Source organism: Cavia porcellus, unplaced genomic scaffold, assembly GCF_034190915.1.
Source record: "Cavia porcellus strain 051 isolate PalLab524CR breed Dunkin Hartley unplaced genomic scaffold, mCavPor4.1 scaffold_32, whole genome shotgun sequence".
NCBI lineage: Eukaryota > Metazoa > Chordata > Mammalia > Rodentia > Caviidae > Cavia > Cavia porcellus.
Genome location: NW_026947515.1, coordinates 23,315,957 through 23,336,786, shown reverse-complemented (window position 1 = coordinate 23,336,786; position 20,830 = coordinate 23,315,957). Strand labels below are relative to the sequence as shown.

Genomic DNA, 20,830 nt, shown 5'->3' with positions numbered 1-20,830 from the left:
TTAAGGTATTAAGGTTTTATTTGTCATGTGTAAGTGGATAATATTTGGCATTACTACTATGAAGGAACCAGTGGTCTTTTATCTTACTGGTATAAGCATAAATTAGCACAACCCCCTTGGAGGAAATTTTGGAAATATCAAAACTGTGAACGCACATACACTGTGGTCCAATTAGTTACTTTTAGGAACTAATTTTACTTGAATATGGATGAAATTATATTTCAATTATAACTTAAGATGAACTTAAGCTTATAATTTAAGATGAACTTACAATACAAAATACACTAAGGGGGAAAATAAACAAGATTCACTTTTCTTAGAATGGATAGCTCTAAAAAGAATTGCAGAAATTTGTAACTTCTGTGGGAAACTGAACAGCTGGTCAGGAATGGGACGGTATCTTACGGGTGTTGGGTGTTCACTGTATTACAGTTCAAAAACAAGCAGTAGGGCTGGCGGTATGGCTCTGTGGTAGCCCGCTTGGCCTGGTATCAAAAAAACAAAACATAAACAAATAAAAAATGTCTTTAAAACGGGCACTTTCGAGATGTTTATATTTTAGGACTATGAAAGTATATGGATCTGTTTGACAGCAATTCAAAATTTACATCCACATGTGTGCACTTAAAGTAAAACCATTTTACAATGGAAAAACAACCAAGAAATACTCAGGGAGCCCCCAGGGGTGGAAGCGTTGCACCCAACAGGTTCACTAAGCCCCACCCTCACCCCGTGAGGTTCTTCAGCCTGGCACCAGGTCCAGCACGGTTGCCCTGTCCACGGCCTTTGTCCGCAGCTGCAGCGTCTCTTCTTTCCCAGGTCGCCTTTGTTCCATTGTTGGCCAAGGAGGTCAGGACCCGCCGCCTCCTGCATTATTGATGCTCGCGCCTGACGGAGGGAGCCCAGCGTCAGTTGAGTCCGCAGCCCTGCCAGAGCGGAGCCGGAGTGCGCAGCCCGAGCCGAGGGCAGTCAGCTCCCCCGGAAGGGACGAGCACAGAAGCATCAGGGGGCCGCGTTCATTGGGTCAGTCATGGGTGGAAGCAAGGGCAAAGCGCCCCGACGCCGGGCGAGACCACAGAAGCCGAGCTCAGCCGAACAGGAATCCGAGTCCGGGGACCCCGGGCCCGGCCCGCAAAAAGCCCGCCAAGAGACATTGGTCACGAAGCCTGACAGCGAGGAGGACAAACGGACTACTGGTGGCAGCAACAAGCCCATCGCCAAGGGTACCCGAAGCTGCAGGTCTGGAGGTGGGTCGCCACCACACGCCCAGAAGAGGCGAGATAGCACGTGGTGTCAGGGACCCCCGCCCACGCAGGGCTGCGCGCCCGGGAACAGACTTGGGGCGCGCCCCGGGGACGAGGTGTCGGGGTCGGAGAAGGCGGAAGGGGCGCAGAGCCTCCACGGGGGGAAAGGACGGACGAGTCAGCGCTGCCACCGCAAGAGAGGACAGGGCCGCAGAGCGCCGGCTCCGAGGGGTCGCAGCGGGGACTCCTCCGGCGCGGACGGGGGCAGCTCGTGCCCGGACAGCGAAGCCCGCGAGGCGTCGGAGCCAGTGGACACGGGCTCGGAAGGGACCGCGATCGGGCCAGAGCCGGCCCTGGAGCCTGGTGAGCGCCAGAGCAACGACAAAGCCCGCCCCGGGGCGTCGGGACCTGGGGCCGAGGGGCCGAGCGAGGAGTCGGGCTCGGGGGCGCACCGGGGCCTGGACGCCGCCGAGCGCAGCGCCAGCCCGGTTCCCTGCTCCCGCGAGGCGGCGCCGAGCGGGAACGACGCGGACTCCCCCGCCCTAGACGACTCGGGGTCGCAGCCAAGAGCTGCGGCTGAAAAGGCGGGAGCCTCGACTGCTGAGGCACAGCGCCGCCCCGTCGGAAAGGAGGTGGGGAAGGCGCAGGCGGCGGCTGAGGGCCAGGCGGGGGCCGGAGCGGGAGCAGTGCCGGGGGACCTCGCGGTGCTCCGCAGGGCCCGCGCGGAGCCCGCAGCAGGCTCCTCTCCCCGGGCAGTGGATCCCAGGGGCGCGGGCCTCAAGGCGCGGTTCCTCCGAGCAGTGCAAGCCCTGGGGCTCCTGCGGTGGCTGAGGCGGCGGCTGCGGCCGCCTGCGGGCGAGGGGCGGGGCGGCGGGAGGGAGGGCGAGGGGCGGGGCGGCGGGAGGGAGGGCGAGGGGCGGGGCGGCGGGAGGGAGGGCGAGGGGCGGGGCGGCGGGAGGGAGGGCGAGGGGCGGGGCCGCGGGAGGGAGGGCGAGGGGCGGGGCCGCGGGTTCCGGCTGGGGCGCCGGCTGGTTTTGCGCCTGGCAGGTTTAGCCGGGTTCGGGGCACCGCCTAGGGCGCCCTCTGGCGGCGACTTGAGCCCTTCGCAGTCCCGGAGCAGCCCCGGCCCGGACGAATCTGGTGACCTCGAAGACCCGACTCGCGATCCCAAGTTCGCGGTGGTGTTTCCCAGGATCCACAGGGCAGGGAGGGCGTCGAGCATCCGGAGCTCAGAAGAAGCGTCCTCGGACGCCCCCAGCGCGGAGGGCTGCGTGTGGCCTCGTGCAGGGGTTGGAGGAGACACTGAGGGCCGCAGGATGAGTGGGCAGGGCATCCTCGGGTCCTGCCGCGCCTCTTTGGTCTCCTCGACTCCACCCGACGAAGCTCTGCTAGAGAAAGGCTTCAGCACCGAAGCAGAGCCGGAGATCTCGGAGGCCGCGACCCACAGGCACTGGGCACTGGGTTCGGGGCTCTCCGAGGACCCTGGGCCGGCCTCCGACGTGCTGCTACCCCGACTCGCCCTGGAGACCCGCCTGCAGCGCGAGAGGAGCTCCTGCGGGCCTCCCCGCGGGAAGTGGGAGCCGGAGGACGAGGCCGAGGCAGCGCTGGAGAAGGAGTTGGAGCGCAGCCTTGGGCCTGACCTGGTATCGCAGTCCTTCCCGGGTGTGGGTGCAGAGGACAGGAGCCTCGGAGAGGATCTAGAAGACACTGAGGACCTGACCCAGCTGCGGTGAGCGGGCGCGATTCTTCACGTGCTCCCCCACCCTCATCTTTATAAATGTATAGATGCTCTGTGATCCTTGAAAGATTTCTGCCCCACAAAAGCTCTTTTGGCTGAACGGGCAGGTGAGGAGTGGAAAGTCAGGTATCTCTCAGGGGACATCTTTTCTACCTGGCAAAACGTTCCCTGGATGCGGGCCTGGTGCTGCTTTGGAGTTCCAAGGTTACCAAAAACTCCCCTGGAGGGGGAGGAAGTACAGGTAGATACTGGAGATAAAGTCAGGGCTAAGCTACATTAACAGCCTTTATATTTTGTATTTTTGAGACAGGGTCTTGCTAAGTCACTGGTTGCTCAGGCTGAGTGCAAACTTGCCTGCCTCCCAGAGCCCTAGGATTATAGGCATGAGCCCTGTGACATGGGTGCCTCTCCTCAGGGGCCCTGCATCCAGGGGCAGAGCTAGCCCAGGACTGCCTTCATGCACTGTGCACCCGCACCCTTCCTGTCCCCACAGGCTGGTGTGTGACAGCTCCGTGCTGTTGTGCCTCAAGAAGAGGTTTCAGCTCGGCCGCATCTACGTATGGGGGCTCCAGGGAGGAATAGTGGGCTGGGATTCCCTCCCCCCGGGGACAGAGTCTCCCCAGCACACCTGAGGCCTGTCAGTCCCTGGGCTGTGTGATGAGCCCTCTGCCTGGGGTCCTACAGAGCCCAGTCAGGGCTGGGGGGAGGGAAGGACGGAAGCTGCCCCTTTTGCATTCCTCTGCTCCCTCCGTGCTCTGATGGCAGTATCTGCTTTCTTTCCCAGACTTTTGGGGGGGCCCTCCTGCTTGCATTGAACCCCTACCAGCCCCTGCCTCTCTTCTCACCTGAGGTGTTGGCCAGCTACCACCCAGGGAAGACCCCCAACACCACCCCGTAGGTGATTTTGCCCCTCTGACCCTGTGCTTACCTCTAGGTGGCCAGGCCCCAGCACATCCAGTGACTGAGTCCCAGGCCTATAGGTACATCCGACCTATACCTGGGACACTCCCCAGATACCTGTCTTTCTCCTCCTCCAGACACATCTTTGCCATCGTGGCAGCAGCCCACAGCCTGTCTCAGAGCCCAGGCCAGCACCCCTGCATCCTCCTGGGGTGAGTCCTACTGTCCTGCCTGGCTGGGCCCAACGGACTGAAGGCCTGCACTGTGGGCGGCAGCTCTGGACTTTATCAGGGCCATGCTTGCGGTCGTCACACATCACCCTTGAGTGGCATTTCTGTTTGGTCTCCATGTGTTGACTTTCTCCTTCCACACCTCTAGGGATCTCCCCTGGGGTAGGTGTCTCTTCTAGGTGGCACAGCCTCAGTTCCCAGGCTCAGCAGGACAGTGCCTTGTGCCCTCCCTGGAAACCTTCCCGAGGCCTTCACACAGCCTTAGCTCTTCCCTCCTGCAGGGGACGCAGTGGTTCAGGGAAGACAGAAGCTAGCAAGAAGATCCTGCAGTTCCTAAGCAGCCTGGAGCAGGGACAGACTGGGGAAAGAAGGTGCCAGGTGAGGCTAGGGTGGAGGCTGTTTCCCAGGGGGCAGCTGGCCACTTTCCAGAGGTAGGCCATTCTTCCTTTAGGCCAGGAGGGTAGTGGGTTGAAGCCTCTGACTTCTGGCTGTAGCATTAGGCACAAGCCTGGCCTGCCCTGGGGGCGGGGGTGAGGGCCCCCAGCCCTCAGTGGACAGTGGGTACCATTGTCCCAGGGATTCCTGATTAACCCTCCCCTCACACAGCTGAGTGATCTGCTGCCAGTACTCAGTAGCTTTGGCCATGCCAAGACCATCCTCAATGCCAATGCCAGCCGTTTTGGCCAGGTCTTTTGCCTCTATCTGCAGCAGTGAGTGATGGGGTCCTGTTGGGCATGGTGGTACTGGGAATGCAGTACCCTTTCTGGGAGAGGCCCCTTGCTGTATGCCCCAGGAACCCAGATCTGCCCCTGTGTCCACAGTGGGCTCATCATGGGAGCCTCTGTGTCACATTATCTGCTCGAGACTTCCAGAGTGGTGTTTCAGGTAAGGGTCACCTTCCTGTCTACCCCATCACAGCCCTCAGAGTGGGAAAGAAGGGGACTGGGACAGCAGGCACTGCTCCTCTAATCCAGCCGTGCTCCCCAAGGCCCAGGCTGAACGGAGCTTCCATGTGTTTTATGAGCTGCTGGCGGGATTGGACGCCATGGAGAGGAAGCAGCTCTCACTTCAGGGACCAGAAGCCTACTACTACCTCAACCAGGTGGGGTAGTGCACAGAGGGAGCTGTCCAGACGGGAGTGTCTCCATCGGCGGCCCTGAGAGGAGCCAGATGGAGGGTGCTGAGGGAGGACCAGGCCCTACCCCTCGGCCCTACTGTGCCCTGCAGGGCCGGGCTTGCAGGCTCCAGGGTAAGGACGACGCCCAGGACTTCGCAAGGCTACTGAGCGCCCTGCAGGTTCTGGGCTTGAGTCCCGAAGAGTTGACCACAGTCTGGGCCTTGCTGGCCAGTGTTCTGCAGCTGGGCAACATCTGCTTCTCTTCTTCAGAGGTGGGCTTTCCCTACGGGCTGGGCCACCCCAGAAAGCAGACAGATCCCCATTGTTCCCACGAGAAGGTAGCCTTGGTGCTTCTGTATCTTCCCAATACCTCTTCCACCCAGAAGAAGAGCACCTGGCATTAACTGAGCAGCTATTATGTATGTTTTCTAACTTAGTTCTTGATAATCCATGTTACTCTTTCCCCTTTAGCAGTAAGGCATTGGGGGCTCAGGAAGGGAAATGGACTCACACTGCTGCCTGGCTAGTAAGGAGAGAAAGTCAGGACTCACATCAAGGCCCTCAGAGCCAAAGGCTGTCTCATGATGACCCAGATCTCCCATATGCTGTTGTGGTCCGTTTGGGTCCCAGGGCAGCTGACTCCCTGTCTCTTGCTCCATGCAGCAGGAGTCCCAGGAGGTGGCTACAGTGTCCAGCTGGGCCGAGATCCACACATCAGCCTGGCTGCTGCGGGTGCCACCAGAGCACCTAGAAGGGGCTGTCACCCGGAGGGTCGTGGTGAGCCCAAGGGTCCTGGGGAGGTGGGAACAATCTGGCCACCAGGGGGCGCACCTGCCCAGGTCTGACAGGCATCTCCTCTGGCCTCCAGGAGACACCCTATGGCCGGGTCTCAAGACCCCTGCCCGTGGAAAGTGCCACTGATGCCAGGTGGCCCTGGGGATGGGAGAGTGGGGCCAGGCCAGTGCCCTGCTCTGCGAGGCTGACTCCCAGTGCCTGCAGGGATGCTCTGGCCAAGGCCCTGTACTCGAGGCTCTTCAGCTGGCTCCTCAGGAGGATCAACACACGACTGGCACTACCTGGAGAGGGAGGCAGCAAGGGCACCATCACTGTGGTGGATGCCTATGGCTTTGAGGTCTGTCCTCAGGGAGGGACCCAGGATGGGGGAGCCCACTTCATTGTGATGCGTTTCTGGAGGGCACCAGCTCCTCCTGAGCTGCCTGCCTGTCAGGCCGTGTCCCTTTTCCTGGCTCTTTCTTCTATAACTACCGGGCAGCTGAGGGGGCAGCAGCACCAGGATGGAGGGTGGGGGTCTGGGGATGGGGAGGTAAGGGAACAGGCCCCTCCTCTGAGGACTCAGGTGATGCTGGCAGGTAACCACGGGGCTCTTGCTTCACTCACCTCCTGAGCAAGCCAGTGCATGACTGAGGATGTCCTGCCACATGCCTGTGCGCATTTCCAAGCAGGGCCTCTGCTTGCTTCCCCTCTGCGTGTCCTTAACCTGGCTGAGGCCAGCATTGCCGTCTGGAAGTAAGGATCAGGGAGGAGGAAGGTCCCTGAGAGCTGTCTGCCCCATAGGTGCAGCCTTTCTGCCCTGCCCCAACACTTGCTCTGGAGAGTTCTGTTTCACTTGGCCTTGAGAGACCCACGGAGGCCCCAGGATGGGCCACACACAGCCTCACCTCCCACTCGCCAAAGGAGAGGGAAGAGGGGAGTTCCCAACCCTCCCTGAGTTCCCACAGCCCCTGCATCCCTTATCAAAGGGTTCCTCTCTTTGGGCCAAGGGGTGGCCCCCTTCAGCCCTGAATGCGCAGTGTTCACTGCCCCCATCTGTGTCCTCGGTGGCCTTGGTCCTTGGTGTGTGTCTCTGGAGGCCATCACTTTCCTGGGAGGGAGTGACTGTGCCGTGTGTGCAGTGAGCAGAGGAAGTGGGCACGGGGGAAGTGAGGCTGCACACGTGGCCCGAGCCCTTCATTGGCTCCCCAGGGGCTGCCCCATCCTTCTCTCCAGGGCTCAGAGAGGAGGGGTGCCCAGGGCTGATGCTGCAGCAGCAAGGGTCAAGCCCGAAGGTCCTGGCGCAGAGCAGGGCCGTGCATGGCCAGCCTTCTGCTGGCTGCACACAGCTCTGTTCCCTGCTCCAGTGTACTGTGAGCCTTCATGTGCTGGCCTCAGCCGCTGCCGCAGGCTCTGGTATGTCCTTTGTCAATTCCTTTGCCTGCTGACTGTCAGAATCGCACGTCCTCATAAGCAGAGCCCTGGATGTGGCCTCCAGGAAGCCTTTCTGGGCCTTTTCCAAGGGTCTGTGTATCTTCCTCTGTGGCCTCAGCACATGGCTATAGGCCAGCTAGGTGCCTCCTGCGTGTGGCTGCACACCCCAAACACACACACAATTGCACACACAGCACAGTCATGCTCTCTCAGGAAAGTGATGGCCTCCAAGGACAAGGCCACCTACCCTGTACCCACCTCCTGCCCACTGCCCCAGGCGCTGCGGGTGAACAGTCTAGAACAGCTGTGCAACAACCTGGCCAGCGAGCGCCTGCGGCTCTTCTCCAGCCAGACACTGCAGGCCCAGGAGGAGGTAGGGAGCCACCTCCGTAGAGAGAGTGGTGCCACAAGAGCTTAACCCCACAGCTCCTCTTCTTTGGGGAGACTCAGTTCTGGGCCTTGGTTTACTAATCTGTAAAGCAGGAGCTCACACTGTGTTCCAATTCAGTGAGTCCCTCTAGAATACGAACTGTAAATGCCTAAATCCCAGCACTCTGGGAGGCTGAGGCAGGAGAATTGCAAGTTCAAACCCAACCTGGGCAACTTAGTTTGAGACCCTGTGTCAAAGTAAAAAAATAAAAATAAAAAAGGGCTGGGGATGGAGTTCAGTGATTCAGTCTCCAGTGTCAAAGGGAAAAGGAGAGAAAAGGCCAGACATGGGCTGTTCCAGGAGGAGTGTCGGCGGGAGCTGCTGCCCTGGGTGCCCATCCCTCAGCCTCCGTGGGAGTCTTGCCTGGACCTCCTGGTGGACCAGCCCCACAGCCTCCTGAGTATCCTGAATGCCCAGACATGGCTGTCTCAGGTGAGGGTGGCATGTGACCCCAGTGTTAGGGATAAGAAGTGGGGGCCAGCAGAGCAGCCTGGGTGATGGTGAGGCTGAGTGTGGAAGACCCCACCTGGGCACAGCCTGGGAAGGACACCCAAGGGGAGGCCCTGGCTCTTACCTCATCTCTGGGGAAGCTCAAGCAAGATCCTAAGCCTCTGGGGATCAAGTTCTTGCCACAGAAGGGGTCAGAAGTGCCCAGTGAGCAATTCCTGGGCAGGGCTCACAAAGGACTTCTGTGGATCCTCTCTGATGGTGGCCAGGTGTCACTCAGGCTCCAACTGTAGGGCACTAATTTCGTGGACATGTGCATGCGTTCCATGAATAGTTTTTACCTACCTTCTGCCCTCTCTACCCAAATATTCCCCCTTATGCTTTAGCCTTGTTCTTTACATTTTAACACAGCCAGTGTGATTGTAGAGCAGATTTATTCATTTACTCTTTCCTCTGCACTGGACTAAGTTCTGTGTGGGCTGGGGACCTTGTACGAGGCTTCCAGCTCTACCCCAGCACATGTTTAGGGTTCCCTAAAAAAGGAAGGTAGAGGACCATACTAGGGATAAAAGACTATCATAGACCCAGTCTCCTGTCTTGAAGCCCGCAGTATAGCAAGAAAGAAATGTTTAGGACGGAAAACCATATAACTGAGCTTTTGTTGGATCATTGAACGGAACTGTCTCCAATTCCACTGTATGAATGTTCACTTTATATGCTTTAATTTAGTGATATGGACAACTGTTTCTGGGAAGATAATGTGTAGCCTGTTAACTGGTGATTTCGTACTGTATTTATTTTTTTTCCTAGAAATACTGTATTATTTGTACCCTTTTACTGCATTGTTTTTTTTGTCCTTTCTTTTTTTTTTCTCTCTCTAAATAAAAATAAAAACCATGCCTGAAGAAAAAAAAAGAAATGTTAATTTTTTTTTTTATCGGTACTGGGGATCGAACTCACAACCGCCTGCTTGCAAGGCAGGTGTTTATGCCACTGAGCTAAACCCCTAGCCCCAAGAAATGTTAAGTTTTTTAAATGCCCAGGAATGAGCCAGGATTTAGCTCAGCAGCATAAGCACACCTGCCTGATGAGTATGTGAAGTCATCAATCCCCGGTACCAAAAAAAAAAAAAAGAAAGAAAAGAAAAGAAATGCCCAGGAATGGAGGTATATACCTCTAATTCCAGTATTCAGGAGGCTGAGGCAAGAGAATTTCAAGTTTGAGGCCACCCTAGGCTAAATAGTGAGATTGTTTTCACAGAGAGAGACAACACCAGGTACAGTGTCACACAACTGTAATCCCGGCTCTCTGTGGGGACTGAAGCCAAAGGATCACAAGTTCAACCCCAGCCTGGAAAATTTAGGGACTTAGCAAGACCCTCTCTCAAAATAAAAAGCTCAAAATCCAGTGAGCTGGGGATGTAGCTCAGTACGAAAGCCCTGAGTTTTTATTAACACCTATTTGAAATTCCTGATTAGATATAGCAGTACATCAACTTGTAAATAATTGTTGTTCCTAGTTCACATTCCAAAAAGTTTTATTAAAGCCTGTCGAAGGTGTCCTTGAGGACCAGGGCTATTTTTGGAAAAACCTAGCAGATTTTTCCTGGGCTTGGCACTGTCCTTAAGTGTGGATTGAAATGCAGCACCATGTGCATGGGAGGTAGTGCTGGCTCTAGAGTTATCCCCCAAGCCACTGTTGTCACTTGCATGGCATTAGGCGTGCTCCCCCACACACACACACCACCTTTGCTGGCTGGGCCTTGTTGCTCATTAGCCCTGTGAGGTGACCTCTACTGAGGTGACATTTTGAACGTGACCTGTGACCTGGAGATGTCCTCCATGGTAAAGCACTTGCCCACCGTGTGTGAGACAGTTCCGTGCCCAGCACCACAAAACAAAAAGAATGAAAGTGCAGAGTCTTGGAATTGTGGGATCATACTCCTAGGTGTGACAGATCCCTCTGTCTTAAAGCCCCCGTCGCCATTTTCTTTAAATGGCTCAGTCATGTGCCTTCCACAGCCACCAAATTTTAGTGTTGACTGAGATGGTTCTGGGGCCTGAGACCACCATGGCTTTCTCAGGTAGTATTCAATTGCTCAAAGTGAAGTCATTGAGAAAAAGAGAACAAACCCTTTATAGGGGCTCAAATACAGAGCGAGCTTCCTGCCTGAGAGAGAACTTGAGGGAAGGGGACCCCACAGCCCTCTGCTCAGGCCGTGCCACATGGGGTCAGGAGGGTGTGCAGTCCAGGCGGGGGCAGCACTGCAAAGCCTGAGGGAGGCTTGACTCTTCCCCTTACCAGGCCACGGACCACACGTTTCTCCAGAAGTGTCACTATCACCACAGTGACCACCCAAGCTACGCCAAGCCCCAGCTACCCCTGCCTGTCTTCACTGTGCGACACTATGCTGGGACTGTCACCTACCAGGTACCCGGCCTCAGGGATGGACTCCAGGTGAATCAGTGAGTCAGTGTAAGAGCTCGGCGTCCCCTCCCAAACTGAGTCACCAGGAGGGGGGAGGAGGGGATGACGGGGAGCCCTTTCGGAGGCGTAGCTGTGTGTTCCCCTAGACCACAGGCCCCTCCCAGTCCCAAGTGTGAATTAGTGATTCTGGGTGGGAGTTGTGCGGTGGGCGAGCCGAAGTCTCGGGGCCTTCCAGGTGTAGAGCAGAGCACAAGGCTGGGAAATGCCTTAGTGAGAGCTGGGTCTGAGGACTCCAGCTGTTTACTCGGCCTCCTGGGTCTCTTTCCTCACCTGTGAAGTGGGCTCAGAAACCTAGCCTGTGGCACTGTCTGTAAGACCGAGAGGCCCAGCACATGCTCACTGATGGGCCAGCCCTTAAATTCTGTGTCACCAGGGAAGGCTTTTTGCTTGCCCAGGAGGACAGCCACTGAGGGAGGGTACTGGGTCCCCCAGGAGGGACAGTGTGACTGATGGAAGAGGTGGCATGCTCTGATTGCAGGAGGAAAACCAAGAAAGAAGTTACCCAAACAAGAAATACAGGGACTTGGAGTGAAGGAAACTAGAGCCGGGGCTGTGGGTCGGTGGGTGTGAGGCTGTGGGTTCCGTCCCCAGCACTAAGAGAGCGAGACAGACAAACAGACATGGTTGAGTGGGAACAGCCTGGTCTATTCTTGTATAGTTATTCCACAAAAGTAAGACGATGCCAAGGTGGGGAGGGGAGGAATGGATTTGATAAAAATCATCGTAACCATGCACGGTGGCACAGACCTGTAATCGTAGCATCTGGGGACTGAGGCAAGAGGATAGGAAGTTAGAGTTCACACTGAGTTTTGTCTTGTCATTGTTGTTGTTTTGTTTTGTTTTGTTGAGGCAGACTCTCACTGTTAAGTGCAGGCCAGCCTTGAACTTATTATATACCCCAAGCTGGCTTCAAACTTATGATCCTCCCACCTCAGCCTCTCTGGTGCTGGAATTGCAGGCATCACCACACACAGCTTCAGCTGGAGTGATCTGACCCTGTCTCAAAAAGTAAAAAGCGGGGCTTAGTGAAGGCCCCAGCTTCAGTCCCCAGCACTGCGGCCGCCACGGAGCACCAGTCTTGTGAAGCATGTGGGAGAGGCCACAGTCTCCCAAGAACCACTCAGCCACCTCAGCCTTTGTTCTGTGGCTCCCCGTCCATCTCTGGCAGGTTCACAAGTTCTTAAACCGAAACCGAGACCACCTGGATCCCACCGTGGAGGAGATGCTTGCCCAGAGCCAGCTGCAGGTGCCCCGTAGCAGCCCTCCCTCTGCCTTCTCCCCGTAGGCTCCTGCCCGAGGGGCAGCCCTGACCCCAGCACCCCGGGGTCTTGGCTCTCCGGGGCTGTGGGACAGGGTGGACAGGCTGGGAGAGTGGGGAGCAGTTCAGCCCCATCTTGCCGGCAGCTGGTGAGGAGCCTGTTCCAGCAAACAGCGCCCCAGAGAGACAAAGCCACACTGGCCTCCCGCTTCCTGCAGTCCCTGGGGGACCTCTTAGCACAACTGGGCAGGTGAGAAGAGGGACCCCAATTGGAGGCCCCAGTGAGTTGGGGGGTGGTCTGTGCCCAGTGAACCCCCGCTTTGCTCTGCAGGAGTCACATTTATTTTATCCAGTGCCTCAACCCCAACCCTGGAAAGGTGAGCGCCCCCACCCCTCACACTGTACCCCAGATCCGCCCCTCCCCTTAGCTGTAACCCCACAACGGCTCTCATCCACTCTGTCTCTGGCCGTAGATCCCAGGCCTCTTCGACGTGGAACATGTGGCAGAGCAGCTGCACCAGGCTGGCATCCTGGAGGCCATAGACATCCGCAGAGCCCACTTCCCCATGCGCGTCCCCTTCCAGGCCTTCCTGGCCAGGTCAGGCCCGAGTTTACGGCAGCCAAGGGCCCAGTGCCTTCAGACAGGACAGATGGAGAGGGCTCCAGCGTGCCTGGCAGGCCCAGGGCTCTTTCCTGGTGGGGACCGACCATCTCATTTCCCCACGGTCTGCACCTGGCCTGCAAGCCTCTCCTTTCCCTCCTCTCCGTGCTCTTCTGTCCTCCTATTTACTGTCCCTCCCACCTTCACCAGCCCCCACCCAAGCCCGGTTAGAGAGGGCGGGACAGTGCCTGCCTTGGGGTGGCTGGCTCCCAGTGTAGTGGAGCTGGCCAGCCAGGAGGGGAGACCAAGCCGGCAGTGGGGCAGTGGGGCACAATGAGGATGAGGGTGGCGCTGTCTGGGGACTTTGGAAACTTCTGGAAAAGCTGGCAAATTGTTGTTTGCCTACTTGGCATCGCCACTGGCCAGCGGCCTCTCAAAACGCCCTGATGGGCTGCCCCACCCCACACTCTGGTGGCTCCGTTTATCATAATGGCCTTGGCAGTGAGGACAGCCTGACCAAGGGGCAGAGCTGCAGGCTTGCTCTCAAGCCTGCTCTGAAGAAGGCCAGGCCAGGAAGGCTCTGTCCCTGCCCTCTGGACACTCCACAGCTACAGCACCTGCCACCTCCCAGGAACCCTTGGCCCTGCCTGAGGCTGGAGGAGGGGACCTGGGGTTCTGTGGTCCCCCTAGCACTTCAATGGTCTATCGATGAGCCACCCCTGCTGCTCTGTGTCCCCTTCCCCGCCTGCCTCCCTTCCACTGCCACACTGGAGACCACTGTGTTAGGGTGTGCGGGCACCAGGACAGACAGGAGCTCAGGACCAGGACAGACAGGAGCTCAGGACATACTGCTCTTGCCCCTGCCATCCTGAACTAGCCTCATGGCTCTCTGCATGTACGGGCTTCTCACCTCCCATCTCCTCTCCCAAGCTGAGATCGCACTTCCCCAGCGGATGGCTAAATGTCAGTACCCAGCCAAGTCCCTGGCTGTACCAGGGATTGTGGGATGCCCATGAAACTGGATACCTAGAGAGGGGCTTGGGGGGACCCTTGCTCTTCTGACCTAGGCTGTGTGTCCTTGGGACAGATTCTGGGCTCTGGGGACAGAGAGACAAGGCAGTTCCTCTGACCGGGAGAAGTGTGGAGCCATCCTCAGCAGGGTTCTGGGAGCTGAGTCTCCACTCTGTCACCTTGGGGCAACCCAGGTGAGTTCCAGCATCTGCGTGTGTAAGCTGTCAGGCATGAAGGAGAAGGTAGAGAAACCTCCAGGCACAAATAGGGACAAACTCAGGGTGGGTGGTCCTGCAAGTAGTGGCCCAATGGAAGTGGGCTGGGTGGCGTGCCGTTCAGGACAATCCACCAGGATAACACACAATTTGGGTGAAAGGGAGGAGGCAGAGGCCAGAGAAGGGCAGGTGTGTCCTAGGCCTGTCCTATCTGCAGCCGCCCTCTGCCCACAGGTCCTCCTGCAGGAACAGGGTCGGCGGCAGCTGGAGCAACTCTGGGCCCAGCACTGCTCCCAGGCCTTGCTCACCCTGCGTCGTCGGGGCCTCCATGCCTGCATCTCCGGACAGCAGCTCCGCCCCCTGCCCCGGCTGCAGGCTCTCATCCATGGGCTCCAGGCCAGGTCAGCAGGTGCTCGGGTCAAGGGCTGAAGCGGGTAGGAAGAGGCCTCGGGCTCCCCCAGGTGGTGGGGCAGAGTCCAGGTGACAGAGGCTTTCAAGACAAGTCTCCCTGTCCCAGGGCCGTCTCTCTACCTTAATAGCACTGTGACCCCTACCCGAGCAACCTCTGCTGGAATATTCCCAGGCATGAAAAGGTCCCTGCCTTATGAGTCTGCTTGAACCTGCAGTTCTCACTCCTCCATTCTTTTTTTCAATTTCTTCACCCTGAAGCACGAATGATTTTTTTAGCCAGGTATGGTCACACACATCTGTAATCCCAGCACCCTGGAAGCTGAGCTAGAAGGATCTCCATGAGTTTGAGGTCACCCTGGCTACACAGTGAGTTAAAGGCCAGCCTGAACCACCTACTGAGATCTCATCTCAAAAAAACAGAACGAGGGCCAGGGATTTAGCTCAGCAGCATAAGCACCTGCATTGTTCTGAGTTCAATGCTCAGTACAAAAAAAAAAAAAAAAAACAGTGAAACAAAAAGAAACAAAAAAGAATGATCATTTAAAAGAATCAATCAGGGGGCTGGGGATTTAGCTTAGTGGCATAAGTGCCTGCCTTGCCAGTGTGTGGTCGTGAGTTCGATCGTCGGTACTGACAAAAAAGAAAGGACAAAAAAAGAGTAATAAAAAATAAAAATAATGAATAAGGTTGTGTAGGTCCTGCCTATCTCTCCAGCCTGGGTTTAGGCTGGGCTTTTACACTCCAGCCACTTGGACCTCTTGGTCTGTTTTTTTTTTTGGTTTTTTTTTTGTTGTTGTTGTTTTTTTTATCAGTACCGGGGATCAAACTCATGGCCACACACTTGCAAGGCAGGCGCTTATGCTGCTGAGCTAAATCCCCAACCCCTGGACCTCTTAGTCTTATAGTATGACCCTTCCTGATTAACTCCTGTGCACTGTGCTGAAGCCCGCTGACCCTGCCAGCCTGTCTTCGCTTGTTCACACAGCTGCCGCGCCACCCTGTCAGATGCTGGTGATGCAGGAAGGCAGACAGGAGGGATGGTACATCTGAGCTAGTAGGGGTCAGATTCAGACAGCCAGTCAGCCACCGACCACCCCAAGGGTGAGAGTCAAGTGCAGTCTGGGACCTTGAGAGAGGGGGCAACCATCACCACTATCTGGGTCCAGAACTTTCTGCCACATAAACAGCAACTCTGTAGCACTCAGTAGTAACTCCCTCTCCTGGCAACTTTCCTTCTGCTTTCTGTACCCATGAATTTGGCTTTTCTAGCTACCTCCTGGGAGCTGACTTACACAATATTTCCTTTTCTGTCTGGCTTACTATACTTATTGTAACAGTTTTGTTCTTGTGGTACTGGATGTTAAACCTAGGGTCTTTACACCAAGCTACACCCCACCTCTTTTTTATTTTTTTATTTTGGCACAGGATCTTGTTAAATTGCTAAGCTACCCAGGCTAGGTTCAAACTTGTGATCCTCCTGCCTGTCTCCTAGAGTGCTGAAATCACAAGTGTGTGCCACCACACGCAACTTAGCATAATGTTTTCAAATTTCATGTGTGTTAGAGCATACATCAGAACCCCATTTCTTTTTGTTTGTTTGTTTGTTTTGTTTGGGGAGGTTGGTTGGTTGGTTTTGGTTTATTGAGACAGAATCTCACTATGTAGTTTAAGCCAACCTTGAACTCACTATGTAGCTGAGACTGGCCTCAATCCATAGCAGTTCTCCTGCATCAGCCTCCTGTGTTACAGGTATGTGCCTCCATACCTGGTTAGGACTTCATTTCTTTTTCTGGCTGAGTAATATTCCCTTCATGGACTGACTACACATTATTTATATCTGTTTATCTACTGATGGATATTTGAGTTGTTTCCATTTTTTTTTTTTTGGTTTTTTTTTTTCATTTTTATCGGTACCGGGGATCGAACTCATGACTGCTTGCTTGCAAGGCAGTCGCTTATGCCACTGAGCTAAATCCCCAGCCCAGTTGTTTCCATTATTTATGAATAATGCTGCTATGACTATGGGTGTTCAAATACAGTATCTGCTCTAGTCTGTGCTTTCAAGTTTCTGTAGTCATTTGTTCTATGTTGAACTTTTTGAGGAGCTGCCCAACGGTATCCCTCATCATTTTATATTCCTACTGGCAATTTAGCAGGGTCCCAGCTTCTCTGAGTCCTCTGTTATCTTCTGTCTTTTTAGTTATCACCATCCTCAGGAGTGTGAAGGAGAAGCTCATGGTTCTGCTTTGTATTTCTTAGTGTGCAGAAATGTTGAGTATGTTTTCATGTCCTTCTTAACCATGAGCATACTTTCTACAAGAAAATGTCTGTTCCAGTCCTCTCCCTCGTTTTTTAATTTGATTATCTCTTTTTGGTTGAGCTGAAGAAAGCTCTTAATATTTTCTGGATATTAAGCTACTATCAAATATATGCTTTGCAAATATTTCCCTTTCTATGGATTGTACTGCATGTGTGAGTGTGTGTGTGTATGTGTATGCATGCAGATGCGTGTGAGTGGCTCTGGGGACAAAACTCAGAGCCATACTAGGCTGGTCCTGTAGCATGGGGCCACACCCAGCCCTGTTTTTAAATGTGTATCTTTTTTTTTTCTTTTCATTTTTATCGGTACCCGGGATCAAACTCATGACTGCCTGCTTGCAAGGCAGGCGCTTATGCCGTTGAGCTAAATCCCCAGCCCCTAAATGTGTATCTTGGACAGGCCTCCTTTGATGAGTCTGGTCTTCCCTCTTCCCAAATCTCTTTAGCAAAGTCTGCCTTGCCAATAGAGCACAGACAGGTAAAGCCATTGATCCGAGGCCATGGCACCTAATCAGGCGAGGGCTGATTTGAGCCTGAGTGGTTCAGCTCAGCAGTCCAGTCCTAATCCCCGTATGTTAAACAGCCTCTCAAATTACCTGTTCTTCTTTTATGGTATTCTGTTCTCTTCCTGTTGCTTCTGTTGAACCTCCAGGGCCCTAGCTAATCAGAGTCAGTTTCTACGTGAATGTCTAGGCTTAGAGGGTCCAGGTACCAGGCAGGGAGTGTCCATGTGGAGCCCTGATCTGTTCCTCATCCTCTGTGGCCTCCAGGAAGCGATACCTCGGACGGCACGCAGCTATGGCTCAGCTGAACACTGTACTCCTGGTGGCCCGGCCCCTGCTCCAGAGGCGGCAGAGGCTGAAGGTGACGGAGTCTGGGCAGGCAGACTGAAAAGACTCAAGGCAGAAGCCAGGCAGCCTGCTCTGGCCAGTTGCTGAGCCCCGACGCTCAGCCTAAGAGCCCAGCTTCCCAGGGACCAAGGCTGAGACCATCACTCCTTGAACTTTTCCCTTTCCTTCTGCCTGACCAGGGCAGGCAGGGACCCTAGGAGGCCACTGTTGCTTCCCACACCCCCTTCTCCCCTTGGGGTTCCTTCCGTCCCCTCTAGTCCTCCATGGGCCCTACTCTTCCCCCTCTTGCCTAATGACTCCAGTTTGAGGGCCATAAAGCTGCTCAAAGGTCAGCACCCACACTCTGTCCCCATCCCTGGCCTCTCCCTGGCTGGACTTTGTTCCCTGAGACCATTTCTCCCCTTCTTCCTGCCCTCTTCCCAGCACCCTGGGCGGACAGGTAGTGACGTCCACAGCACAGAGACAGTGGGAGCTCAGAAGGCTGGGAGCAGCTGGGGCGCACGGCACGGCAGGCAGCTGTCCCTCTGGGTCTGCTGTTCCTTTGCAGGGTGTCAAGGCCCCCTGGTGGGGAGCAGCTGCTGGGAGGGTCATAGTGGGTCCTGCTGGGGCCTCAGCTCATCCTGTGTCTCCCCACAGCTTGGGCATTGGTGTGGCCAGCGCAGCAGCAGGATCTCAGAGAGAGTACAGAGCATGGTAAGTGGTCTCTCGAGGGAAGAGGTTCTCCGTGGGGTATGAACCCCCACACTCAGCTCAGCTTGGGGGAAGGCTGGAGGCAGAGGTACCACCAGGGATCTTGTCCCTCATGTGCCCCTGAGTGAAGATGAGGTTCCTGTGGCTCTTTGATGCCTTTTCTTCCCTAGAAGGGTTCTTGGGGTGCTGCTCTTTTAAGTACCCGGGACCAGAGTCTTTGGTCTTCGGAGAGGATATTCATATCATCCTGGGGATGAGGGACACAGTGGGTCCCTCTCCCGGCTCCAGGTAACTTTTGCTGTCCCCCAGGAGCTGGACCGCTTAGAGATCCCGGCTGAGCTGGCAGCCATGCTGAGGGCCGCAGAAGGTGCGTCATACTGGTTGTGTAGTGGGGCTACCTCTCTTGTCAGCTCCCCGCCAGCTCCTTACTGATAGGGGCTGGTGACCAATGAGACGGTAGGGTTGGTGCCATTCCTGGCATCATACCTGGTGTCTCTGTGCTGCCTCCTGCTGCTCCTTCCCAGGCCACCAGGACACCCTGGCTGGACTCATCACTGAGACTCTTCCTCCTGAGGTTCCGGTGCGGCCCCGCCTGACCCTCCCGCCAGACATTGACCTGTTCCCCTTCTCCAGCTTCATCTCTACCAGCTTTCAGGTGAGCCCCAGGCCTGTGTGCTTCCTCCAGGCCCAGCATTCCCCACCGTTAGCACCGCCAAGCAGAAGCTTGGCCTTCCCTTCCTCCACTTTCTGGAAACTGCTCTGAAGATACCCATTCAACTGAAGCAGTGCACCGTGGAGTGTTATTTCAGTCCGGAGGCCACACCTTTGTATTCTTGTGGTACTGTTCTACTGTTGAAGTCGTTCCATTAAAGAATGTTTAGCAGAAACCGCCCAGGCTATGGTGCAACATAAAAAAGCAGGATTCAAAACTACACGTATAGTAGAATCCCAATTCTCTTTAGACAACAGGGGCTGGGCTTGGTGCCACAGGCCTGTAATCCCCGCATGCTGGAAGGGGGAGGCAAGAGAATCACAAGTTTGAGCCCAGCCTGGGCAATTTAATGAATTAGCAAGACTGGTTTTGTTGTTGTTGTTGTTGTTGTTGTTGTTTAGAAAAAAAAGACTAGGGATGCCTTTCAGTGTGAAGGCCCTGAATTCAATCCTTAGTACCAAAAAAACCCACACAGAAAACAAACAAACAAAAGGGTGGGGTGTGCCAGATGTCTCCATGCATAGAAGTTAAAACAAGAGTTGAACTTGGTGGCACAAGCTTTTAATCCCAGCATTCTGGAGGCTGAGGCAGGAGGATAGCCCTGAGTTTGAGACTAGCTTGGACTGCGCTGTAAATTCAAGGCCAGCCTGCACTACAAAATGGGAGAAAAAAACCAGCCACCACACAAACAAACATGAAAAAAGGCTAAAATGCTAACTATGGTTTAACTTTGGCTGCAGAATGTTAATGATAGCTTTAATTTTTAGTCTTTTCTGTTTTTTGCATGTATGATATCAATCTTCTAATCAAATAACTACTAAGATACATTTCTGAGCGGGGCATGGTGGCATATTCCTATAATCTCAGCACTCAGGAGGCTGAGGCAGAAGGATCCTCCCTGAGTTTGAGGCCAGCCTGGGTACATGCTTGAACTATATAGTGAGACCTTATGCCAAAAAATCAAAGCCAAAAGAAACAAACAGAAATGCACATTTTTGTCATTGTTACTGTTTTGAGACAGTCTCACTATGTAGCCCAGGATGGCCTCAAACTCAGGGTGATCCTGCTGCCTCAGCTTCCTAAATGCTGGGATTATAGGCTTGCACCACCATTGCCTTGCTAGAAAGATACATTGCTAAGATGACATTACGTCCCAATGCCTCCCCTTCTTCAGGGTGCATGCTTTCATGGGGGTCCCCCTGGATACTACCCCAGCCTTTATAAGCACAGAGGACAAGCTCTGTACCACCCTCCTTCTCTGCAGGAGCCATGCCTGCCCAGCCCAGGATTGCCTCTGACCAAACCACTGACTCATCTGGAGGGAGAGAACCCTCAGCATGCCCTGGACATCAACAAGGTGGTGAGTGACACATCAGGGAGAGGACAGAGTCCCTCACAGGGGCTGGACCAGAACGAGAGTCCTGTACTCCTGCCCTGGCCCCACTTTGTGTCATAGATGCTGCGGCTCCTGGGGGACGGATCCCTGCAGCCCTGGCAGGAGCAGACCATGGGCACTTACCTGGTGTGGCAGGCGCAGCGCCGGCCAGGGCTGCGGGATGAGCTCTTCAGCCAGCTCGTGGCCCAGCTCTGGCACAACCCAGATGAACAGCAGAGCCAGCGAGGCTGGGCCCTCATGGCCATCCTGCTCAGTGCCTTCCCCCCAACGCTCGCCCTGCAGAAGCCGCTGCTCAAGTAATGGGGCCCGCCAGAGGGGTCCTACTGGATGGGGTTCATGCACAACCCCACCTCACAGCAGCTCTGTGTTGTCCCCACAGATTTGTGTCTGACCATGCGCCACAGGGCATGGCGGCGCTGTGCCAGCACAAGCTGCTAGGGGCCCTGGAGCAGACCCCACAGGCCCCAGGGTTTGCCCGGGCTCACCCTCCGACCCAGCTTGAGTGGAAGGCCGGATGGCGGCGGGGCCGAATGGCATTAGATGTTTTCACCTTCAACGGTGATGGCCA

At 55.4% G+C, this 20,830-nt stretch overlaps 1 protein-coding gene across 1 annotated transcript in view; it reads left to right on the top strand.

Moving 5' to 3' along the window:
• The first annotated feature begins 605 nt into the window (after nucleotides 1-605).
• Myo15b (myosin XVB) overlaps nucleotides 606-20,830 on the top strand; it is a 33,188-nt gene continuing 12,963 nt past the window's right edge. Inside the window, exons 1-28 of the mRNA XM_063242077.1 lie at nucleotides 606-2,973; nucleotides 3,476-3,539; nucleotides 3,767-3,876; nucleotides 4,020-4,088; nucleotides 4,373-4,490; nucleotides 4,719-4,822; nucleotides 4,934-4,997; nucleotides 5,101-5,214; nucleotides 5,340-5,501; nucleotides 5,893-6,006; nucleotides 6,098-6,156; nucleotides 6,229-6,361; nucleotides 7,712-7,807; nucleotides 8,165-8,296; nucleotides 10,616-10,741; nucleotides 11,967-12,044; nucleotides 12,203-12,306; nucleotides 12,388-12,433; nucleotides 12,530-12,654; nucleotides 13,745-13,862; nucleotides 14,118-14,284; nucleotides 17,384-17,477; nucleotides 18,101-18,157; nucleotides 18,464-18,521; nucleotides 18,679-18,809; nucleotides 20,131-20,226; nucleotides 20,323-20,558; nucleotides 20,642-20,820. Coding sequence (XP_063098147.1) covers nucleotides 1,031-2,973; nucleotides 3,476-3,539; nucleotides 3,767-3,876; nucleotides 4,020-4,088; nucleotides 4,373-4,490; nucleotides 4,719-4,822; nucleotides 4,934-4,997; nucleotides 5,101-5,214; nucleotides 5,340-5,501; nucleotides 5,893-6,006; nucleotides 6,098-6,156; nucleotides 6,229-6,361; nucleotides 7,712-7,807; nucleotides 8,165-8,296; nucleotides 10,616-10,741; nucleotides 11,967-12,044; nucleotides 12,203-12,306; nucleotides 12,388-12,433; nucleotides 12,530-12,654; nucleotides 13,745-13,862; nucleotides 14,118-14,284; nucleotides 17,384-17,477; nucleotides 18,101-18,157; nucleotides 18,464-18,521; nucleotides 18,679-18,809; nucleotides 20,131-20,226; nucleotides 20,323-20,558; nucleotides 20,642-20,820 — 4,897 coding nt within the window. The 5' untranslated portion in view covers nucleotides 606-1,030. The remainder of the gene's footprint in view (nucleotides 2,974-3,475; nucleotides 3,540-3,766; nucleotides 3,877-4,019; nucleotides 4,089-4,372; nucleotides 4,491-4,718; nucleotides 4,823-4,933; nucleotides 4,998-5,100; nucleotides 5,215-5,339; nucleotides 5,502-5,892; nucleotides 6,007-6,097; nucleotides 6,157-6,228; nucleotides 6,362-7,711; nucleotides 7,808-8,164; nucleotides 8,297-10,615; nucleotides 10,742-11,966; nucleotides 12,045-12,202; nucleotides 12,307-12,387; nucleotides 12,434-12,529; nucleotides 12,655-13,744; nucleotides 13,863-14,117; nucleotides 14,285-17,383; nucleotides 17,478-18,100; nucleotides 18,158-18,463; nucleotides 18,522-18,678; nucleotides 18,810-20,130; nucleotides 20,227-20,322; nucleotides 20,559-20,641; nucleotides 20,821-20,830) is intronic.